Raw genomic sequence first — 24,577 nt, 5'->3', positions numbered from 1 at the left:
GAGCGCCCGCCTGCCCTGAGCCGCCAGAGCCGCCCGCCTGCCCTGAGCCGCCAGAGCCGCCGCCAGACAGAGCCGCCAGAGCGCCGCCAGACAGGAGCCGCCAGAGCCGCCCGCCAGACGGAGCCGCCATGACCTGCCGAGCCGCCAGCCAGCCAGGATCTGCCAGAGCCGGCCAGGATCTGCCAGACGCCAGATCTGCCAAAGCCGGCCAGGATCTGCCAGAGCCGGCCAGGATCTGCCAGAGCGCCCAGGATCTGCCAGAGCCGCCAGGATCTGCAGACCGCCAGCCGCCAGGATCTGCCAGAGCCCCAGCCAGCCAGGATCTGCCAGGGCGCAGCAGCCAGGATCTGCCAGGGAGCCAAGTCAGCCAGGATCTGCCAGGCGCCAGTCAGCCAGGATCTGCCAGAGCCGCCAGTCAGCCAGGATCGCCAGAGCCGCCAGTCAGCCAGGATCTGCCAGAGCCGGCCAGGATCTCAGCCGCCCGCGACGCCGGCCGCCCCCGTCCGAAGCCGCCCCTCGGTCCGGAGCCGCCCCTCGGTCCGGAGCCGCCCCTCGGCCGAGCCGCCCCTCGCGTCCGGAGCCGCCCCTCGTCCAGTGGCGCCCTCTGGATGTCTTCAGTCCGGGACTCGCTGCTAGGGTCGCCGTCCAGAGGCGCCACCAAAGCGGGTATTGACTATGGTGGAGTGGGGCAACGTCCCGCACCCGAGCCGCCGCCGTAGAAAGGCCCACCCGACCCTCCCCTTCTGTGTCAGGATTTTTGCGGCCGGAGTCCGCACCTTTGGGGGGGGGGGGGTACTGTCACGCCCTGGCCTTATGTATCTTTGTTTTCTGCTTATTTTAGTTAGGTCAGGGTGTGACATGGGGGATTTTTGTGTGTATTTGTCTCATATTGGGTGGTTGTATTGTATTAGGGGGTTTTGGTAGAGTTTATGGGGTTGTGTTCAGTGTAGGTGTCTAGGTATGTCTATGGTTGCCTGAGTGGTTCTCAATCAGAGACAGCTGTCTTTCATTGTCTCTGATTGGGAGCCATATTTAAGGCAGCCATAGGCATTAGGCTGTTGTGGGTAATTGTCTATGTCTAAACGTTAGTAGCTTGTGTGTGCGCACTTTCGTTTTGTAGCTTCACGGTCGTTTGTTGTTTTGTTTAGTTTGTAAGTATTTCGTTTCGTGTTCATCTTCTTCATTAATAAATAGAGGATGTATTTATATCACGCTGCGCCTTGGTCCACTCTTTCACCTCAAGACGATCGTGACACAACATGGGTCAACATGGGGGGTGCAACTCAATATTAGGAAGGTGTTCCTGTTTGGTATACTCAGTGTATTTCCCCAGTTAATATTTTCTGCTAACATGAATGACTTTCAGCTCCCAATGCAGGTGAAAAACAGTTTATCTTGCGTTTWAAAAATGCATCACCGTTTATGGCTGTAATGGCAGGCTACATTTGCTCAGCAATTGTGTGCGCATGTTTGCGTGTGCGTGCTTGGGGGTCGCAATTGTTGTACAACTCCTTTTTTGTTGTCGCGGGATGGATCCTGTACTGCCTTGAGTCAGTCATTCGGAAGGCACTGGCAAATAAGGAGGTGGTGGTAGCCATTTTATTCAATGTAGAGAATATGATGTGGAATGAAGGCCTACTTATCAAGCTGGATAGCATGGGGGTTGGAGGAATGGTTTTTAACTGGATAAAGGATTTTCTTTTTGGGCGATCAATACAAGTGAGGGTGGGGAGCTCTATGTCAGAAAGCCATGAGGTAGATAATGGTACCCCCCAGGGAGGTGTCATTAGTCCTTTCTTGTTCTCCATTATGATTGACAATGTATTCTTCCAGGTGAGACCTGATATTGGGAGGTCATTGTTTGCAGATGATGGAGCGCTGTGGAAGAGAGGGAGAAATATTACCCATACAGCCAGAAGAGTTCAAGAAGCGATTAGTGAAGTAGAGCGGTGGTCCCTCAGGTGGGGCTTCAAGTTTTCAGTTGAGAAAACACAGACGTTTTTTTTCTAGAAGGAAGGTTGGGGATGAAATATACTTTAAGTTGTATGGAAGGAATCTGGAGAGGGTGGGAAGGTTTAGGTTCCTGGGGGTCTGGTTTGACACTCGAAYGACATGGGTGGAGCATATTAACAGAGTAGTTGTCAAAGGAAAGAAAATATTGAATGTGATGCGTTGCTTGTCAGGAATGGAGTGGGGGTAGATAGAATGGCGTTGAAAATTATATAGCGCCGTTAAGGTCTTCAATGGATTATGGAAGTATAGCATATGGATCAGCAGCTCAGACATCTTTAAAAAGCTAGATGTTATCCAGGCTCAAGCCCTAAGAATATATTGTGGAGCACTTAGACACCTCCCCGGTGGCAGCGATGCAGGTAGAGTTGTGAGAGATGCCGTTAAAGTTAAGTAGACAACAGCTAGTTGTATAATGGTGCCGGGGGAGGTGGCTGCCGTTTTACGGGCTCCTAACCAACTGTGCTATTTCGTWAATTTTTTCGCTTTGTTTGTAATTWATTTTTTTACTTATTTTGTACATAATGTTACTGCTACCGTCTCMAAAATAGCTTCTGGACATCGGAACAGCGATTTCTCACCTCGAACTGGACAAKGTTTTTTTCTATAACGAGTCCGACGCGAAGGATATACTGCTTTCTCGAGAACAAGCCCAAATCCACGTAATTTGCGTGAAGAAAAGATGGAGAAAAAGGGGGCGGAGGTCGGGCTGCCTTCTGAGAATTCATAGGCAAGTGAGTAAACCTCCACTACCATCCATTCTATTGGCCAACATGCAATCATTGGAAAACAAAATGGATGATCTACYATGATTAAGACTATCCAACCAACGAGACATTAAAAACTGTAATATATTATGTTTCAGAGTCATGGCTGAACGGCGACACAGATAATATAGAGCCGGCTGGGTTTACTGTGTATCGGCATAACAGAGAAGCTACGTCTGGTAAGACGAGAGGCGGGGGTGTGTGTCTATTTGGCAATAACAGCTGGTGCGCAATGTCTAATATTAAAGAAGTCTCGAGGTATTGCTCGCCTGAGGTAGAGTACCTCATGATAAGCTGTAGACCACACTATCTACCAAGAGAGTTCTCATCTATATTATTCATATCCATCTATTTACCACCACAAACTGATGCTGGCACTAAGACCGCACTCAACGAGCTGTATAAGGCCATAAGCAAACAAGAAAATGCTCACCCAGAAGCGGCGCTCCTAGTGGCCGGGGACTTTAATGCAGACAAACTTAAATCCGTTTTACCTCATTTCTTCCAGCATGTCACATGTGCAACCAGAGGGGGAAAAAAACTCTAGACCACCTTTACTCCACACACAGAGACGAATAGAAAGCTCTCCCTCACCCTCCATTTGGCACAGTGACTCGCTCAACATGGAAGTGGTCAGATGACGCAGATGCTACGCTACAGGACTGTTTTGCTAGTACAGACTGGAATATGTTCAGGAATTCATCCAATGGCATTCAGGAGTGTACCACCTCAGTCACCGGCTTCATCAATAAGTGCAACGACGACGTTGTCCCCACAGTGACCATACGTACATATCCCAACCAGAAGCCATGGATTACAGGCAACATCCGCATCAAGCTAAAGGCTAGAGCTGCCGCTTTCAAGGAGCGGGACACTAATCCGGACGCTTATAAGAAATCCCGCTACACCCTCAGACGAACCATCAAACAGGCAAAGTGTCAATACAGGATTAAGATGGAATCCTACTACACTGGCTTTGACGCTCGTCTGATGTGGCAGGGCTTGAAAACTATTACGGACTACAAAGGGAAGCACAACCGCAAGCTGCCCAGTGGCGCGAGCATACCAGATGAGCTAAATGCCTTTTATGCTCACCCAGAGGCAAGCAACACTGAAGCATGCATGAGAGCACCAGCTGTTCTGGACGACTGTGTGATCACGCTCTCCGTAGCCGATGTGAGCAAGACCTTTAAACAGGTCAACATTCACAAAGCCACGGGGCCAGACGGATTACCAGGACGTGAACTCAAAGCATGAGCTGACCAACTAGCAAGTGTCTTCACTTACATTTTCAACCTCTCTCTGACCGAGTCTGTAATACCTACATGTTTCAAGCAGACCTCCATAGTCCCTGTGCCCAAGGACGCGAAGGTAACCTGCCTAAATTATGAATGATTACCGGCCCGTAGCACTCACGTCGGTAGCCATGAAGTGCTTTGAAAGGCTGGTCATGGCTTACATCAACACCATCATCCCAGAAACCCTAGACCCACTCCAATTGTCAWACTGCCCCAACAGATCCACAGAGAAAGTAATCTCAATCGCACTCCACACTGCCCTTTCCCACCTGGACAAAAGGAACACCTATGTGAGAATGCTGTTCATTGATTACAGCTCAGCGTTCAACACCATAGTGCCCACAAAGCTCGACCRGGACTATTTACATTGATCCCCCATTTGCTTTTTCACTGCTGCTACGCGCTGTCTATTATCTATGCATAGTCACTTTACTTATACCTTTTTTTAACCTTTATTTAACTAGGCAAGTCAGTTATGAACAAATTATTTTTCTACAATGACGGCCTACCCCGGCCAAACCCGGACCTACATGTACAAATTACCTCGACTAACCTGTACCCCCGCACATTGACTCAGTACCGGTACCCCCTGTATATAGCCTCTTATTGTTATTTTATTGTGTTACTTTTTACTTTAGTTTATTTAGTAAATATTTTCCTAACTCTTGAACTGCATTGTTGGTTAAGGGCTTGTGTCACGCCCTGACCTTAGATATCTCTGTTTTCTATATATTTTGGTTAGGTCAGGGTGTGACTAGGGTGGGTACTCTAGTGTTGTATGTCTAGGGTTTTGTATGTCTAGGGTTGTTGTAGGTCTAGGGGTTCTGTATTTCTATGTTGGCCTGATATGGTTCCCAATCAGAGACAGCTGTTTATCGTTGTCTCTGATTGGGGATCATATTTAGGCAGCCCTGTTTCCCACTTTCTGTTGTGGGATCTTGTTTATGTGTAGTTGCCAGTCAGCACTCGTTTGTATAGCTTCACGGTTTGTTTTGTTATTTTGTTAGTTTGTTCAGTGTTCATTCTTTAAATAAATAAGAATATACGCATACCACGCTGCGCCTTGGTCCGATTCTTATAACGAGCGTGACAGCTTGTAAGTAAGCATTTCACAGGAAGGTCTACTACACCTGTTGTATTCGGCGCATGTGACAAATAAAATGTGATTTGATTTGATCCATGACATATTGGGTAAATCTACAAGGACATACGGTTACACATCCTACAAAAAAAGGTGCTCCTAGAGTGCTAGGAACATGAACAAAATCTGAATACAAGTTTTGGYTGGATAGGCAATCGCATGGCGAGAGAGATGGGGTTGTTTGGGAGGGAGTTTAGCCCCTCTGTGGTTCTTCCTGCTATCCCACCTTGGTTTCTCCCTCAACCAGTGATAGATCTACGGTTGCTTGAGAGGGTAAGAAATGTTAAGGAAGGAGTAGATTCAGTTGTAAGTGAACATTTAAGGACACAGTACTATGCTTTCTTGAATATATTCACAGATGGATCTAAGAACCTTAAAACAGGGAGGATAGGTGCAGGTTTTAGTGTTCCTGAGTGTGAGCTGGCAGTGACAAAAAGAGCAACGGATAATTTATCTGTTTACACAATGGAGTTGATGGCCATACTATTGGCTGCAGAGTGGGTGGAGGAGGTGAGGCCAGACAGAGTAGTCATCTGCTCTGACTCCTGTGCAGCACTGATAAGCTTAAATTCATGTGTGTCTCAGAGCAGACAGGATGTATTGTATGAGGTTTTGCAGTGTTTGTATAGGGTGAAAGAGATGGGGTATTTGTGATGTTCCTCTGGGTACCAGCTCATGTGGTAGTAGAGGGGAATGAGGAGGAGGATGTTATCGCCAAGCAGGCTCTTAAACATCCTAATGTTGAGATGGAATTGTCCATCAGTAAAGTAGAAGCCAAGAGATTAATAAGAACAGTGGTTAAAAATAAGTGGCAAGAGTTGTGGAACAGGGAGAGAAAGGGAAGACACCTGTATAACATCCAGGAAAAGGTGGGGGGCAGGAAGGTCCTCGGGCCGAGAAGGGAGGAAAGTGTAGTCACAAGGCTGAGACTGGGACACACAAGGCTCAATAGTACATTGGAAGTGGTGGGGAAACATCCGACTGGTAGGTGTGATCATTGTCAGGAGGAGATGGAGACAGTGGAACATGTTCTATTTCCGTGCCAGAAATATGTGAGAGAAAGGGAGCGATTGTTATTAGATTTGAGGAGTAATGGGTTTGAAGAGCCGGAAATCCTCAGGGGATGTAGTATTTAATCGTTTATTTCGTTTCTTTAGGGAGACGAGATTATTGGGTAGGATTAGACTTTCACTGTCTCTGGTCCACACTCCAGTCCAGTTGGTGGCGGTAATGCACCATATAATTGGTTGCCAACCGCCATATAAAATCCCCAGAAGCAGAAGAAAAGAAAACGGAGTTTTACCTTCATTCACAGTAGATTACTTTTTAATCTTTGGCTCCGCCATCTGTTCGTTTGGTAGTACTGCAGATGTGTTATAGCGCACGAGCGCCCCCTGGTTTGTTTGCTCTGCTGGTTACAAAAATCCTAACACCACGGACTAACTAGCTAGCTTTTTTCGTCCATTTTGTTTTGCTGTTAGCTAGTTTATTGCAGAGATGGAAGACGGTGAAGAGCCGGGTTTAGTTCACTCTCACAGCTCTACTTCTGGGTCAAAATCGAGCAGTGACAAGATGTTTTCTCTCAAGAAATGGAATGCTGTTGCAATGTGGAGCTGGGATGTGGAGTGCGATACATGCGCCATTTGTAGGGTCCAAGTTATGGGTAAGTGTTTGAATCAGTGATTTAGCTAGCTAGCCAGCTAACAAGTTACAGCAGTAACGTTACACCCACAGCCAACTCTTGATGCGCATTAGCTAACAACAAGCTAAATACAATAGCTTAGTGGTCAGACAGTCACCTAAACTGATTAAGAGATGTTCATCTTCATGGGCAGACAGACGTGAGAATGTTTCATATTTGGAGAGTTTAGTTTGTTAGCTCGTACCTAGCTAGCAAATAGACAACCAATGTTAGCTTGCTAATAAGCTAACGTTAGGAGGTTAACGATAGAATTCTGAAAACATGGCTCAAGTCATTGCAAGGAATGAAGCTAAAGTACCTAGCTAAACTTGCCTGGTGGGACGGAATTGCTAGCCAGCTGTATCAGTCCATGTGTCACAAATCAGGAATGGTCAGTAATAGCTGTGCACCAGTTTAACGTTAAGTAGCTAGTTAGCAAAGTTTCCTTGATATGTACCTTCTTTCCGCAGATGCATGCTTGCGGTGTCAGGCTGAAAATAAACAAGAGGACTGTGTCGGTAAGCCACTTTAAACGTCTTAGTCCAACATGTATCAGACCAGCGGGAGGTATGATCCTGGGTCTGCTCCAGTGTTGAGTGAAACCTGGATACTCATTTTATAGATCCTGAACTTGGCGACAACTCCTACTGGTCTCACAGCAGATGTGCATGTGGCAGATATATCTGGGTTCCTAGCCTGGTATATTGGGTTAAAATGTGATAAAGCCAGTGTATCTAAACCTTGGTAAAGCAGAGTTTGTCCTGTGTATGCATTAGGATAAAACATATTGGTTGTGTGTGTACCAAGATGCTTTACCATGTATTCTGCTCTTCTGCTGACATGCTGAATGTGAAAATACCATGTAGCACACCATTTATAGTCTGCTTCTGTCTCCCCTCTTTCACAGTGGTATGGGGAGAGTGCAACCACTCTTTCCACAATTGCTGCATGTCTCTCTGGGTGAAGCAGAACAATCGCTGTCCACTGTGCCAGCAGGACTGGGTCGTACAGAGAATCGGCAAATGAAGTGCCTCTAACTTCCCCATCCTTCCACTGCAAGTTTGGACAGGAGACAGGACTGAATACTGCAACCTTCTATGTACATTGTGTGTGCATGCTGCTGTCATTCCTTCAATGCTAAGATATAGATTGAATGGCCAATGTCCTGGTGAAGACGTCCTTGCCACACTCTTTGATGGAAATGTCGGCAGGTGCAGGGCGATGCTGAAGAACTGAGGATAGGTGCTGCGCTTGGTGTTATGGTTAACATTTTTGTGTTGTRCAAGATGTTTTTGTGAGAGAAAAAAGTTAGTTATTAAAATAAGTCTAAGCGTAGCTTTGTTATTTCTTTCTTTTGGCATTTTAATGTGGTGGTTTATGGTTATATCCCCTCAGAAGTCTGAGCTCAGATCATGAGGTGTCTGCCTTCCTTGCTACCTGTAAGAGCACATTTCATACTTCACCTACTAATCAAGAGAATGATTACAGAATATCTACGATTGTCTCTGCATCATGTGTAGGCTATTGGAGTTTGGATCCATGGTGCTGCAGGGACTGTATTTAGTCAAGAGAACTTCCCAGATTGCATAATTGGGGCATTATAATTGCATAATACATGCCAATTAGACAAGTCACACATGTCTATAAGAARAGTCACGTTCAACTGATGAAATAATCATACATTCAACTTGAAATATTATATTCTGTTTATTTAAAACATGCATTTAATTTGAAACACATGAATGGCTGGCAAAGGTTTTGATGGATATTTGCATGGCAATAGCCAAAGTTTGAAATCATTTTCCTTACTCATCTTGTCTATGGTTACAAGCAGCCCTGTATGTTGTGTAGGAATGTAACACCCAGTAGTTTCCATTGAAAATTGTATCAATTCCCACTCTACAAAAACACCTTTTCCTACGACTGAACATGCTCCTTCGGCAACTCAACATGGATGAAAACTGTTGGACAATTAAATATACATGCCAATTCAGTCTCAATCAGCACAGCTACAGAAGCTGTTTTGGATACAAGGAGTTTCCATTTTAGCAGACACTCTTATCCAGAGCAACTTACAGTAAGTAGTGAGTGCATAAATTTTTGTACTGTCCCCTGTGGGAATTGAACCCACAACCCTGGTYTGTCAAGTGCCATGCTCTACCAACTGAGTGCAAGATGATGTAAATAAAGTCTGAAAACAAGGCTGTAAAGTAACAAAATGTAGAAAAAGTCAAGGGGTCTGAATACTTTCCGGACGCATAAAATAAAGTTATAATCCTACCTGTCTTCTGCTCATCAGCCAAAGCACACCCCTTTTGGCACAACAGAACTTTAAATAGACCCAGCTTACCTGCATGTTTTATCAAACTTTCCTACTCATGGTTTTAGGCAACTATACTTGGCACTGATCTTGCCTATCGTGCTGTCTATGGGCTATTTTTAGGGCCCCCTTAAATGCAGCTCGATTGCTTTTTTAGCTTTGCCCCCAATCCCAGGTCAGGACTATAGCTCTGCGTAACAACAATCTTTGTGGAAGTCATCCATGACTTCTGCCTAAATCCTGACCTGTGGCCTAACCTTTACTAGGCATCTCAGAAAGCAGAATATGAATATAATGAAACATGCTTTTCTATTACAAGTCTAATAGAGTCTGTGTAAATGAATGTGTTCTCTTCTCATAACTGAATAGAAATAGCCTCTAGCTGAAGTGATTATTCTAGGGAGATCTTTCACTACTTCTTGACAGAATTGAATACACAGTAGCGTAGGCCTATGTCTGTTATTAAATCCATTCATCTCCTAAACCAGACATTGTCTTCACAAACTTAATTAATAGTCTCTAATCGCCTCAATGTGTAGCCTTTAACTCTTTGTTTACGTCTTTCTATCCATAATATTATGACAGCGAGGCCAGCACCTCACTACAGTTATACTGGCATTGTCTCCATCTAAGTTGGTAGCTCGCTAAATATAGACCGACAAAAGCTTCTTAAGTAAGAAACCACATAAGTTCCTTTCCGTGAGCAGCGCCCATGAATGAGCACACAAACACTTAAGAGAAAATCCCTCGTGCTTTTTAATTCTAGGTGAAGCATTGCGTGATTGAGTCAGATAATGTCTTCTGGTGTGGCGCAGATGTCGGAGCTGCTCAGTCACACTAGGGACCTGGAGAAAATTGGACACACTACAGGGAAAGAACATAGTCTTAGCACCCCCTTCCAGCACCTTAGTAGCCTTAGCTCCCTGCTCAGCCACACGGTGTAGGAGGGACAACCCAACACAGCAGCAGCCAACATGTGTGACATGGGGGGATTGGATAATCTGGTGGCGAACACGGCCTACCTTAAGGGGGGCGACGAAAAGGAGATGAGGAAGAGGCGGCGCAGCCTGTCCCTTCCCAAGCCAGAACAGTGCATGTCCATCCGCGCCGCAGTGGGGAAAGAATTTGAGATGCTCTGCGAGAGGCAGCCCATAGGGAAGAAGTTCTTCCGGAAGTTCCTCCTGGAGTCCAACCCGCAGTACGTGGCAGCTGCAGAGTTCCTGGATGAGCTAATCGATTGGGATTTGGCGGAAGGCGCTGGCAAAGATAAGTTGAGGACGAACATCATCAACAAGTTCTGCAAGGCTGACTCCAAGAGCTTCCTGTCCTACCTGACAGGAGAGGTAGCGGACAAGTGCAAGGCGGTGTCGGACAAGGATTTTGAAGACGTGATGATGGGCAAGGTGAAGGATGCCACACGGGAGTACCTGAAGGAAAAGCCCTTCACAGAGTACCAGACCAGCCCTAACTTTGACAAGTTCCTGCAGTGGAAAGAGTACGAGAAACAGAAAATCACAGATAAGTATTTTCATGAGTTCAGGACCCTTGGAAAGGGAGGCTTTGGAGAGGTAAGTCCACAAAAAGTTTACAGTGCAGCTGCCTAACTGACAACAGTAGTGAAATATTACAGTTCTAAAATGTAAACTTGAACACTGTTTTAGCACTGTTTCTAAGGGTATGCAACAGTTACAGTGAGAATTGCGATGGTACGAATACTAATGATAAGGGATGATAAAGAAGTCCCTAAAAGGGATAATTGTTTGTACCTCATCTAACTACATACTGCCCAGCTGCCCAACACATTTGGTTCCTTGGAAGTTGTGGAAAGTTTATGTTTTTGTTTGCAATTGGTTCTGAGAACGAAGCCATACCTGACCGGTAAAACAATGTTTTTTAAACATTCTGAGAACGGAATTTAAAATTTCACCTCTTCTGAGAACGTAAATTTTTAGGTTGCAGGGAGCTTCTGAGAATGTTTTACTATGGTTGCATGAAAGTTTTCTTGGGAGGTTTTATTAACGTTCTGAGAACATGTTTCAATAATATTATTTGTATTTTATTTATATTTTACCCCCTTTTTCTTCCCAGTTTCGTGATATTCAATTGTGTTTCGATTACGATCTTGTCTCATCGCTGCATCTCTCCAAAGGGCTCGGGAGAGGGGAAGGTCGAGTCATGTGTCCTCCGAAACATGACCCGCCAAACCACGCTTCTTAACACCCTTCCGCTTAACCCGGAAGCCAGCTGCACCAATGTGTCGGAGAAAACACCGTTCAACTGACTACCGAAGTCAGCCTGCAGGCGTCCGGCCCGCCACAAGGAGTCGCTAGAGCGCGATGAGCCAAGTACAGTCCCCCCGGCCAAACCATCCCCTAACCTGGACGACGCTGGGCCAATTGTGCGGCGCACTATGGGACTCCCGGTCACAGTCAATAAGACTTTTAATAACACTGCTAGCTTAGTTTGGATTAACTTTTTGGGTCTCCAAGCACAGATGGAAGCACATGGATATTCCTTTCCTTAGGCATTAATCATGCAAACACGTTTATTTTTTATTGTGGCACGGCATCAGTGAGATTCTTCTGTTCTTCTGTTCTCTGTCCATGGAATTAGTCTACTGTGCCACCAGGATAGAGCTAGCATGCCATGTTTTTCTGAACTCATACAAAGCTGTTTAAATATATTCAAAGATACCCCATTTCAAAGGAAACAAGCACTCATTAAGTTCAGGTGTTGGACAATTAGTGGGCGCGGGCAACACACCTAAACACACTAAACAAGATAGAGGATAGAGTTTTGTTGATGCTGAGAACGGAATGTATATGTTTTTAAATAACATTCTTATAATGTTCTCTGAATGTTACTAAAGTTATCTTGTGGTTTTTATGGAAAGTTTTCTTAACMTTCTGAGAATGGAATATATATTTTTAAATAACATTCTTAGAATGTTCTCTGAACATTACTAATATTTTCTTGTGGTTTTTATGGAAAGTTTTCTTAACGTTCTCGGAACAATTTGAGAACTTGACTTTAAATAGAATCATGAGGAATCTTGTAGGAAACGTTATGAGGTATTACTGAAACTCCCACAGAAGAACGTTGTTTCTTAACGTTCTCTGAGCTATTTGAGAAGCTTCCCAATGTCAAACCAGTTGGAGAACGTTCTTAGAACATTACCAACATTTTAATTAAATGTTGCAATGTTTGAACTTTTAGGAAACATTCTGTTAAAGTAATGAAATACCAAGAAAATATATTTTTTGTCAAGGTTCCTTAAAAGTTGACTTTGGGCAAAAATGCTAAAATAACGTCTTTAAACTGCATAACTGATCAATGCACCATCCTACCAGGTCATTTAAAGCTTAAAAACAAAATGGATGAATAAGATATTTGGCTACAGAAATGCCATTTCTTACCAATCTCTACAACTTCCGTCCAAAAACGAATTCTGTGAAATGACCTCAACACATACTGGAGGAGTTCCTGGCAAGCTGAAGTGGCTAGCTTAGCTAACGAACTAGCTACATCGGTCGCTTTGTGCAAAAAAACAGAATGACACATCGACAAACCACCGAAGGCACACCCCATTTCTGCTTAAAAATGTTGAAAGGGCGGAGTTGGATACTTTTTTATGCCCATAGTCGACCATTAAATGTGCTGAGAATGTTCCAAAGCCAAGCATCAATCCTGCACCATTCCCAGAAAGTTGTGGGAAGGTTGTATGCTAAATAAACATAGGACAACCACGCTCTCACCAAGCTCTAAGAAACGTGGTTCTCTGAATGTTTTGTGCTAGCTGGGTTATGTGATAGCTTGGGGATCTTATCATACATTTATCAAACATATTAGTTTCAGTCCCTCTCTCTCTCTGCATAGGTGTGTGCCGTGCAGGTGAAGAACTCAGGGCAGATGTACGCCTGCAAAAAGCTATGCAAGAAGCGTCTGAAGCAGAAGAATGGTGAAGGCATGGCACTACTGGAGAAGCAGATCCTGGAGAAGGTCAACAGCCTGTTCCTGGTGAACCTGTCCTATGCCTACGACACTAAGACCCACCTGTGTCTCGTCATGACCCTGATGAATGGCGGCGACCTCCGGTACCACATCTACAACATTGGCGAAAAAGGCCTAGAAATAGACCGGATCAATTACTACATTGCGCAGGTCACCACAGGAATCCTCCACCTGCACGCCATGGATATAGCATACAGAGACATGAAGCCAGAGAACGTGCTACTGGACAGCTTCGGCCAATGTCGACTCTCGGATCTGGGGTTGGCCGTGGAGCTCCCTGGCGAAAAGACCATCAATCAAAAGGTAAGGGCACTGATAGGCTGAGATGAACTCCTCATCCTTGTTGTTTATTGACTGTACATTAACAACAATGACAGAGTTTTTTTTAGAGTAGGGTGAGATGACATGGTATTATTGATAAGGATTTATCCATGGTTAGGGATCTATCCATAACCAGGGTTTTACATTATTACCATCCCACTGGGCATAAACTTGTTGAATCAATGTTGTTTCAACATAATTTGTCAACCTATTGTGATGTGGAATCTACGTGGAAAATACATTAGATTTGAAAAAAGTCATCAACTGTTGTTTTGAGGGTGACATTTCAACCACGGGATTATGCCATCATGGTAACCAAATTTCTACATAGACAAACCATGTATGAAATATGTTGAATTTGTAGCTTTAAAACAATGTCAGATCTTCAACGTTATATCCACTATCAGAAAAAAAAACATTAGGCTGGGCAGCACCTCCTACTGGAGACTTGATCTGTCTACAGCTAGGATTTGGTCTCCCATCCAGGGTTTTAACCAAGCCCAGCTATGATATTTGTCACTGACTTTTACCAATGTCTTGGGAATGACTGTACACTGCCCTTCCTGCATTATGTATTAAAGCGTTCCCTTTCCAATTAGCAACCTCTGTATACACACACACACACACACACACACACACACACACACACACACACACACACACACACACACACACACACACACACCACACACACACACACACACACACACACACACACACACACACACACAGACACACACACGTACACACACACACGCACAAACACACACACACACTCAATTAGCAACCTCTGTATACACACCACACACACACACCACACACACACACACAGAGACACAGACACACACACGTACACACACACACGCACAAACACAACACACACTCAATTAGCAACCTCCGTATTAAGAGGAGCTCCACTTAAAAACTAGATAGATTCACTGTTGCTATTGAAGTCATTCCAAAGGGTATATGTTTAACAGAGCAAATGAAATGTGACCATACTTTATTACTCATATCACAAATGATGCTATTTAAGCCTATATAGCATTAGCAAAGTCATCAACAGCCATTGTTTCAATTAAACTCAGAATTCAACTAAAAATAGATAACACAATAGGCCTAGGGTTTCAGGCTCTGGTTGATTTCAAATTGTATGTTATTTAGTGATATTGAATTGTGCTTTGTTGTCAACATAACCAAATATCACAATTTGAATGAGATGTGTTTTCTGCTTAGATAATTCCATTTTTGCCATTGACTTAGTCTGGCTGTAATTCCAGTTTGGCAAATTAATAATTTACATGTTGGATTCTCAAACAAAAATCTAAGTTAAAGAATAGGACTAAATCAAATCACACGTTATTTAAAGTGCATTTAATGTTTGATTTGATTTATTCCTATTCTTTAACTTTGGTTGTTGGTTGATATGGAGATGTGAATCCATACATTTGTAGACAAACTGGAATTAAACTATCCAATAAGAAGATACATCTCTGAAATACAACAAATAGCCTATTAACTTGTTAACAAATAATATGTTGAATTCACGTTTCCAACTCAACCAAAAATGAAAGTTAAAGAACTGGATTAAGCCAGTGTGTAAGAGGTGCGTAACTGGCTGCAGGGAAGTCAGGCGCAGGAGAGAAGAAATGGGTAACAACCGGAGCACTTTAATAAGGCAAAACAAACTGTACCCAGAACAACAAAATACGAGTCGAAATAACCCGTCGAGTCGAAATAACCCGTCGCAAACCAGTCTAGAGTGCACATACACTTTGCAAAAAACAATACCACACACAGACATGGGGGGAACAGAGGATAATATACACGTAGAGTAATGAGGGGATGTAAACCAGGTGTGCGGGAAAACAAGACAAAACAAATGGAAAATGAAAAGGTGGAGCGGCGATGGCTAGAAGACCGGTGACATCGACCGCCGAACGCCGCCCGAACAAGGAGAGGGACCYACTTCGGAGGGAGTCGTGACACAGTGGCTCAGATGGAACTATCCAAGCAGGAACTATCTTTTAAATGTTGATATTTGGTTGCATTGTCAACCAAACACAATTCATTATTACTTTTGGAATACAATAAATAGACTAATGTTAAGGCTTTCTTACAAGTTAATGTAACATTCAACCTTAAAATGAATAACCTATCCATGGCCACGTTTTGAGGTGACTGTACCTATACATTTCTTTTTATGTAATCATATAGTCTGCATGTTCAAGATATCATGCATACTGTAGATCGTCGCTGGTCTGTGGAGATCTTCACAATCTCAAATGGAATTGATCTCTTGCACCATGTACTTTTGTTATCTCTACTGCAATCCAGGTCATTTGGTTCTGTTATTAGATTAAGCACAGTGATAACACATGAATCTGTTGCATAAAAAAACGAAATATCTGTCACGACTTCCGCCGGAGTCGGTCCCTCTCCTTGTTCGAGCGGCGTTCGGCGGTCGACGTCACCAGCCTTCTAGCCATCACCGATCCACTTTTCATTTTCCATTTGTTTTGTCTTTGGTTTTTACACACCTGGTTTCAATTCCCCCATTTAACTGTTCATTATTTAACCCTCTGGTTTCCCCCATGTTTGTGTGCGTGTTTGTTTTATTGTAAGGCTGTATCTGACGGCTGGTATATTGTTACCGGGTTTTGTATTTACGCCCGTTTATTTCGTGGTACCGGTATTTTTCCAGCACCATAGTATTGTGTTWATACTGGGGTTTTCTTGAATTAAATACTTTGTCCACGCATCTCAGCTCTCCTGCGCCTGACTCCTTTCACCAGTTACCCACAGCCTTGACAATATCTGACATTGTATTCCCATTTGAATTTTGGTGTGCTTTTAAACGGTTGAAAAGTGCAGTGACATTTGGGTGTCAACTAAACCAAAATTCAAACATTGTTTTTCCATTGGAATTTMGTTGTACTTTCAGGTGGTTGAAAGCATAGTGATAACACATTGGAAATTCAACTAACTTTTGCCTGTCTTTTTGAGTGGGTGAATATAGGTTGTAATCTCAATGATCAACGTCTCAACCAAATATTCCCCAGTTATCCATGTTGAAATGACGTGGTGTGCCCAGCAGGATGTGACCTGTTCCACGTTAGTTACCGTCCATGACATTGACCTCTCTTTCACCCTCTATGATTCAGGCTCCCTTCTGAGCCATAGGAGGGACACTTCTATCTACACTCATACTGTATACAGTCAACTCCTGATTAATGCAATGACATACAAATATCTGAGGAGCCAATAAAAGGGTAGGCCTATATTTTACTTGGAACTGGTCCGTGAACTACAACACACTTCACTCTCATTAACCTGCAGTCACTCACTCACTGTTAGGTGGGAAATTGGCGCCTAAAACGTGTCCCATTGGGGATTTTCCTTGACCAGGAGCTCAGTACGTTAGCCCCCAGCCAACTAATCTTAGCATAACTCAGAGGTGGCTGGGATCTGTCTGCGAGGAGAGGCTCAGTCCCAGTAGGTATCCATTTAATGGAGAGTGGTGTAGCCCAGGGGGGGCTCAGGTCAGGACATGGCCAGGATAGAGGGCTTACTGGAGGCTAGTGCAGGGGAAACCTGGTGCAAGCATGTGGTGCTGATGTTACAAAAGAGCTTTGGTAGAATTTAGGGATATAAGGTCCCTGATAAGGGGCATGGTGAGCATAAGGGTAGATTGGCATATGTAAGGGTTGAATCAATTAATCAATCAATCAGAAGTTGTGCTATGCCACAACCAATTTGCCACTGATTAGCTCAACTATGTGAAGTATTGTGCTGTAGTCTACAGTTGATATAATACTGAACATTTTGTTGCTATGGTATGGAACCCTAGAACTAGGCCTAAGCAACCCCTCACTTCTCTTTCTCTGTTTCCTTCTCTGRCATCACACCTCTCTCCTCCTCCCGTCCTCCCTCTCCTCAGGCTGGCACAAGTGGCTACATGGCCCCAGAGATCCTGAAGAAAGAGCCTTACCGGATGTCAGTGGACTGGTGGGCACTGGGCTGCAGTATCTACGAGATGGTGTCAGCTCGCCTGCCCTTCAAGGACTATAAGGAGAAGGTGCAGAAGGAGGAGGTGGCACGGCGCACCCTTGAGGATGAATGCAAGTACGAGCACAAGAACTTTGACGAGGGCACCAAAACCATCATTGACCTCTTCCTCAAGAAGAAAATTGACGAGCGTCTGGGATGCAGGACCAAGTAAGAATTGACCGCAGTTTCGGCCCGGAGATATTCCTGAGTACATGGGCGAACCAGGAACAACTCTAGGGCCCTCTAGAGGTTTTTCTGGTCAGGTCACATGTTCAGGAAAAACACCTGGTTCTAGGTATCAGGTCAGGTGGTTTTGGGGGGAATGTATATTTCTCTGACTTCAGTGTGTTTCTCTCATCCAGGAACGAAGACCCAAGGAAGCATGAGTGGTTCAAGAGCATTAACTTCCCTCGACTGGAGGCGGGACTGATCGACCCACCCTGGGTTCCCAAGCCCAACGTGGTCTACGCCAAAGACACGGGGGACATCAAAGACTTCTCAGAGATCAAGGGCATTGTGTTTGACGAAAAAGATGACAAATTCTTCAAGGAATTCAACACGGGGGCGGTGCCCATTGCTTGGCAACAGGAAATGATTGACAGCGGACTTTTTGACGAGCTGAACGACCCCAACAGGAAAGAGTCGGCTGCTGGATTTGACGACGAGGAGAAGAAATCTAAATCCTGCACGCTTTTATAAAAGCCCCTCTATACTATAGTTAGGACTTTTGTAATTTTCAAAGCTATCACATTAAGAACATTGTGACGATAATCGTATCCACAAGAAAGGTGTGAAGTGGTAGTAAAATCCAGGGCCAGGTCAAGAAACATATTTCCACCACTTCACACCTTTTTTTGTGGATATCAAATCAAATGTATTTATTTAGCCCTTCTTACATCAGCTGATATATTAAAGTGCTGTACAGAAACCCAGCCTAAAACCCAAACAGCAAACAATGCAGGTGTAGAAACACGGTGGCTAGGAAAATCTCCCTAGAAAGGCCAAAACCAGAGGAACCAGGTTATGAGGGGTAGCCAGTCCTCTTCTGGCTGTGCCGGGTGGAGATTATAACAGAACATGGCCAAGATGTTCAAATGTTCCTAAATGACCAGCATGGTCAAATAATAGTCATCACAGTGAACAGGTCAGGGTTCCARAGCCGCAGGCAGAACAGTTGAAACTGGAGCAGCAGCACAGCCAGGTGGACTGGGGACAACAAGGAGTCATCATGCCAGGTAGTCCTGAGGCATGGTCCTTGGGCTCAGGTCCTCCGAGAGAGAAAGAGAGAATTAGAGAGAGCATACTTAAATTCACACAGGACACCGGATAAGACAGGAGACATACTCCAGATATAACAGACTGACCCTAGCCCCCGCAGCATAAATACTGGAGGCTGAGACAGGAGGGGTCAGGAGACACTGTGGCTCCATCCGATGATACCCCTGGAGGCCAAACAGGCAGGATATAACCCCACCCACTTTGCCAAAGCACAGCCCCACACCACTAGAGGGATATCTTCAACCACCAACTTACCATCCTGAGACAAGGCAGAGTATAGCCCACAAAGATCTCCGCCACGGCACAACCCAAGGGGGGATATGATTCTTCCTGCTCTCCTACATTGTAATGATCATGATAAACCACAGCACTTACGATGATATCAGCAATCGATAAGGTGCTATAGAGTCATTTTGCCTATATCATTGGGCAGAGTCCGTGTCTGTGGTATAATCAACAGCAAAGAGCTAGACTAGAGCCAGAATGGGGACTGTGCTTTACAGGCACTGTCCGAGTTGCAGTAGCAGGCCTCTACCACAAGGTGTCCTCAGATATCTAGATATGTGGATATTCAGAAAACCATCTCCTCTATATTGACCTGCGTGTAACATCTTGCCTTTTTTAAATGCTTATGGTAAGATCACCTGTTACTTTTTTTGTGAGTTGTGGTTTTATTGGATTGCAATGCTTTGACTCTTAAAACCTTAGAGAGCATTAACTCTCACTCCTTCACAAGTCTATCCCAATGACRAACAAACTCCCAAACCATATTTTAACAAATCTATAAATATATGTAAAATGGATCTCACTGTGTTCAGTCTTATAAGCTATATTTAATAGTATTATGTAGGGATTATTTCAAGTGCACTATAACAATGTATATGCTAACTTATTTTCACCCATTAGTTACATTTAAAGGCCCAATGCAGATGTTTATATATCAATATCAAATTATTTCTGGGTAATAATTTGTGTACCTTACTGTAATAGTATAAACACTTATGTACCTTACTGTAATAGTATTACATTAAAATGGACAAAAATAGCATTTTAGCAAATAACTATTTCTCAAGCAACAATGTTTGCTAGGACTGTCTGGGAGGGGTCTGAGTGGGGAGGGGAAAACTGAAAATTAGCTGTCATTGGCAGAGGGGTTTGGAACTCTCTTTGTTATTGGTGAATTCATTAATTTATCGCCTGGTGATGTCACCGGGAAAGACAAAACTCCTGCCTTTGCAAACCTGCTAATTAGGTCCTGTGTAGATTGTATTTTCAACAAGCAACTATCAGGAAATAACATTGATCAAATTATGTTAATTTCATCAGCCGTTGTACAATATGACACAAAACACTGGAAAAACATAATTCTGACTGCACTGGGCCTTTAAGAATGTGTGCCCACCATAATGCACCTTACTAATTAAGTATGTTAATTGAATTAAGAAACTGAGATGATCATAGAGGATTTCAGTGTCTGTATGGACAGTTTATTATAGTTTGTGTATGAGTTGAATGGATCTCACAAAAATGTTAAATCAAAAGCTGGTCCTGTTTTGTGCTTGTGTCTTTGTTACGTTAAGCTTCTCGAAGTGACATTTGATTTGTAATTTTTACAGTGTAAATCTCTATTTCTTTTTTTTAAGGGATTGGGGATGCTTGTGTATGCTGAGTGGAAAGGTGATATGTGCAATAGGAAATTGTTGAAAATCAAATAATATATATATATTTCTTTGAGAATGTTTTTTTTATTTCCCTGTATAATCTGTGTAAAATCAGTTTAAATTTAACCTATTTAAACTGTTTTGCCCTAGTGAATTCATCTCCAACCGRCTCAATACTCACAATACAGATATCATCTACCCATGCTAATTACATCTATCTTCCCCCATTCAACACTCAGATCAGATGTCKASCKGTTTATGTTTACATAACATATTACTGCCAGGGCTCCATTTTTAATCTGATAAATATSCTTTACTAATGGATTGAAACCCAAACTCTTGCGTGTAAGTCTTACAGTTTGGCGAAACACAGACACATTTGTGAACAGGTTTTTAATGTGTGGGACATAAACATGTGCGGTGCTAAATCCTGAGAGAGGCGACCTAACAGGACTGAGATGTTCTGTTGGCGGGTGTCTGTTGTGGGATTAGAAGGGGTTTAAATGGAAACCCAAGACACAACCGGAGCCTCATCACACGTAATGGCAGATGAGGGAGTCATCTGTGGACGACTTGTTGACAACATCAACCTGTCGTCAGGTCTCGTGGAACATGTTTTTACCAGGCGCCTACGACCTTCAGCCAATGTTTAGTCCCAGGGTCTTTTAGAGCAAGGAGTGCAACTGTGGCCTTCCAACACGGCCCTGCTGCAACCTCAGCCTCCACATGCACACACTCCTGTCCTACACACACTCACACACACACACACACACTTAGACAGACACACACTTGTTACCTCTGTTGTGGCAGTGGGTATTAGAGATCAAAGTGGGACAGGGTGTAATTTGGGATATGTGTTTGGTACATGCTTGTCTTTAGGATTAACTTCAAAAGGCTGCAGCACACTTCCGCCCTGGCATCTCCTGAGTGTTTTGGCATCTCCAGATTTTCCTCCTGAGGAATCAGTGTGTGTGTGTGTGTCTGTGTTTGCCCCGTGTGTGCACATGCGTGTGTGTGTATAATATGCACATGAGCGTGTAGTACAGGTGAGAAATGGCTGAACAGTAGACACAGAGTCTATTGTCTGTCCAGAGGGAGAGCAAAGGAGAGCCCAGGCCAATCGCGTGGGAGGATGAAGAGGAAGAGGAAGAGGGCTGGTCATGGCTCCCTGTCTGACACTCCAGTTAGTTTACTTTACCACAGGGGAACTGTTTAGCTTTTGGTTTACATTCAATTTCTCCAGCTTCATTGCTTGAATTTTTCACATTTCCACAAATAAGTGAATTCCTCCGTGCCGTCCAACAGTAACATGGTGTCTGTGTTTGACGTGCTTCCTCTCAGAGGCTCAGTATGGTGTTTCCATGGAGCCAGACCCCAGAGCCCCCTGCCAGGGTGGGAGTAGCAGGTCTGGGAGTCAGAGAAAAAACACGTATACACACACACACACACACACACACACACACACACACACACACACACACNACACACACACACACACACACACACACACACACACACACACACACTGAGCCCAGATGTTACTGGACTTGGTCTGTTGGCTTCCCTTCCTATGTTTATCCCAGTATGCATAGTTGACTCTCCGTGTCCTGCAGAACATTATTCGGTCCTATGCTCTTTTCCACTGTGGCTCTTTTCCACTACAACTCCCATAAGGTCACCATCCATGCCTCTTAGACGAGGGCATTCTCCAGACAGCAGCTCTAGTCACATGCTTTGTCAAGCCATTATCACATAATAAGTATGTACTTTCACAGCCATTTATAACATAACACCATTCCTTCACTGCAATATTCCAGGTATTGTTGTGACAAGGACATCTTAATGGGTTTCTTGGCTGAGAAGTTGGAATAAAAGGTGTTCTGGATGGATCAGTTGGGCATGGTCACACATGCATGCACGTACACACAACCCGCACACGCACCAACTTATCTTCCCCGCTCACTATACACACACATACACACACACATATGCCACGGCCCTGGCACCTCTGAAAGCAGCCTTTTGATGGCCCATTTTCTCATTTGCCGTTTGGGTTGGCATCGGACAGGCCCTCCTCTCCCATCCAGTGTGGGCCCAAGGCGCCTCCGGCCCCCCTCTGAAAGATTCATGGAGCCTGCAGGGAGTCAAACTGCTCTCACCTGTTGTCTCTGGCAGCCCGAGGGGAGACGATTAGCACCCCTCGCTGACAATATGCTCTTTGTTCCCCTTCCTTCTCTCACCCGCATTTGCTGCCATCACCCTCGCTTCTCGCACTCTGTCTGCCTCGCTCTCTCGCTCAGTGTCTCTCTCTCTCTCTCTCTCTCTCTCTCTCTCTCTCTCTCTTACTCTCTGTCTCTGTCCCTCTCTCTCATTCTCTCTCTCTGTCCTTTCCTATGCCCTTGTGGGCAGAATGTGCAGTGTGTGGAAAACAGTTGAGCACTTTATCACAGATCAGCGGGTTAATCCTGTACAAATACATTCTGGGACAGGGTCACATATGTGCTGCGGAGGTCTCGCCATCCGGGCCAAGCCCAAACTAGCTTTATCTCCGTGCAATTATATGAAGATTTAGAGGTCGAACGCTTAGTTTAAACATTAGTATCATCGTACATGAAGTAGATTAGGCCAAAAGTTCCAGAAGAATCTGCTTCCTGAAGCACTGTTCCATTCTGAATGCATTAGCATCCATTAGAAGGGACCACCAGGCCTCCCATAGATGTCTGAGTGGTGGGAATGTGTGAGAGGGCCTGTGTCCCTTATGGCCAGGGAGGGCATGAGATGCACACACACACACACACACACACACACACACACACACACACACACACACACACACACACACACACACACACCTGTCTCTTATACACATCTACACACAGTAATATAAGTTGTCAGGTGCTACGCGTCTCTAAGAGTGTATCCAGTTGTAATCTAATTATGTGGTGCTTTAGTGCATTCTTTTTTGCCATAGTAATGTGACTGATGGTTGGCACAGCAGGCAGTCTGGACTGGATCCAAGGCCATCGCAGTGTGTGCACACCTCACCTGTCTATACCTCACTTAACTTTCCAATGTGTGTGTGTGTGCGCGTGTGCACTCAGATCCTGTCTCCTCACCTGTCTATACCTCACTTAACTTTCCAATGTGTGTGTGCGTGTGTGTGTGTGTGTGTGTGTGCGCGTGTGCACTCAGATCCTGTCTCCTCACCTGTCTATGCCTCACTTAACCTAACACTGTATACCCATGACCCAGGCAACCTCACAGTGGAAATACACAGATCATTTTCACTTTAATTTCAATCCCAGTCCATTCAGGAAATTTGATGGAAATTCAATTAATGAGTTTTGTAAAAGTCTTCATCTGTAACTACAGATAATTTTCTGTGCTTAAATAGATTTCATCCCATCTCTTAGCTGTTTTCCATGCCCACGGTTGAAGCAAGTAGGCCAAAGTTGATGATCCTCATCCACCCTTTAAGACAGTGCAGTATCGTGCCCCAGACTTGGATTCAAAAACTATTTGAAACCTTTCAAATACTTTGAGCATTTTCTCTAGCCTGCCATTAGTGCCATGTGGGCGGGGTTTGCCATTTTGGCTAATAATCTACTGGGCTGTTAAAGCCAGGAATGCTCAATAAAGCTCAGATAAAGTACTGTATTTGAAATGATTTCAAATTCTATTTGAACCCAGGTCTAATCCTCAGTCCCCTGTTAAGTTTACAGTTGAGAGGTCAGGTGCAGTACACTGCCCTCAGGGGTACTCTGTCTTATTTTGACAGACATACTAATTTAAGAATCACTACTTTGGGCTCTGTGGTCCCGTCTCAATAAGACTGTCGATCAGTTGGTATTTAAGTTCCGAGTCCGACTGAGCTCAAGTTGCCTTTTCTATCACTGTAGCCGAACGCCTGTTGTAAATACTTTAACTGGTAACATACCAATACCACATATCTAAACTATGTGTAACTCAATCTGTCATATTTATAGTTCTGTTAAATGACATTTTACATGCAAAGGCAAGCAAAGATACAGTAGTGTGC

At 44.2% G+C, this 24,577-nt stretch overlaps 2 protein-coding genes and 1 long non-coding RNA gene across 3 annotated transcripts; 2 read left to right on the top strand and 1 right to left on the bottom strand.

The window, feature by feature from the left end:
* Window positions 1-1,581: 1,581 nt before the first annotated feature.
* On the bottom strand, window positions 1,582-7,548 carry LOC111949354 (uncharacterized). Its single transcript, XR_002875350.2, has 2 exons — window positions 7,355-7,548; window positions 1,582-1,878 (listed from the first exon to the last, which is right to left on the bottom strand). It is a non-coding gene; the product is annotated as an uncharacterized lncRNA (long non-coding RNA).
* LOC111949351 (RING-box protein 2) lies at window positions 6,702-8,232 on the top strand. The gene is made up of 3 exons (XM_023966447.2): window positions 6,702-6,879; window positions 7,368-7,415; window positions 7,805-8,232. Exons 1-3 carry the CDS (start codon window positions 6,714-6,716, stop codon window positions 7,921-7,923), a joined length of 333 nt encoding a protein of 110 aa, XP_023822215.1. The 5' UTR covers window positions 6,702-6,713; the 3' UTR covers window positions 7,924-8,232.
* A 1,959-nt stretch (window positions 8,233-10,191) lies between these two features.
* Window positions 10,192-18,596, top strand: LOC111949347 (rhodopsin kinase grk7a-like). Its single transcript, XM_023966441.2, has 4 exons — window positions 10,192-10,785; window positions 13,094-13,531; window positions 17,490-17,767; window positions 17,962-18,596. The coding sequence occupies exons 1-4, from the start codon at window positions 10,192-10,194 to the stop codon at window positions 18,296-18,298; spliced, it is 1,647 nt and encodes a 548-aa protein (XP_023822209.1). The 3' UTR covers window positions 18,299-18,596.
* Window positions 18,597-24,577: the final 5,981 nt, after the last annotated feature.

This window comes from Salvelinus sp. IW2-2015, linkage group LG22 (genome assembly GCF_002910315.2).
Source record: "Salvelinus sp. IW2-2015 linkage group LG22, ASM291031v2, whole genome shotgun sequence".
NCBI lineage: Eukaryota > Metazoa > Chordata > Actinopteri > Salmoniformes > Salmonidae > Salvelinus > Salvelinus sp. IW2-2015.
This window is presented reverse-complemented; position numbering and strand designations above follow the sequence as displayed.

Coding starts and splice junctions, on each gene's coding strand:
- LOC111949351 (XM_023966447.2), top strand. CDS start 6,714: ATGGAAGACGGTGAAGAGCCGGGTTTAGTTCACTCTCACAGCTCTACT. Junction 6,880..7,367: donor TTGTAGGGTCCAAGTTATGG/GTAAGTGTTTGA, acceptor TTCTTTCCGCAG/ATGCATGCTTGCGGTGTCAG. Junction 7,416..7,804: donor TAAACAAGAGGACTGTGTCG/GTAAGCCACTTT, acceptor CCTCTTTCACAG/TGGTATGGGGAGAGTGCAAC.
- LOC111949347 (XM_023966441.2), top strand. CDS start 10,192: ATGTGTGACATGGGGGGATTGGATAATCTGGTGGCGAACACGGCCTAC. Junction 13,532..17,489: donor AAAAGACCATCAATCAAAAG/GTAAGGGCACTG, acceptor CCCTCTCCTCAG/GCTGGCACAAGTGGCTACAT. Junction 17,768..17,961: donor CGTCTGGGATGCAGGACCAA/GTAAGAATTGAC, acceptor TCTCTCATCCAG/GAACGAAGACCCAAGGAAGC.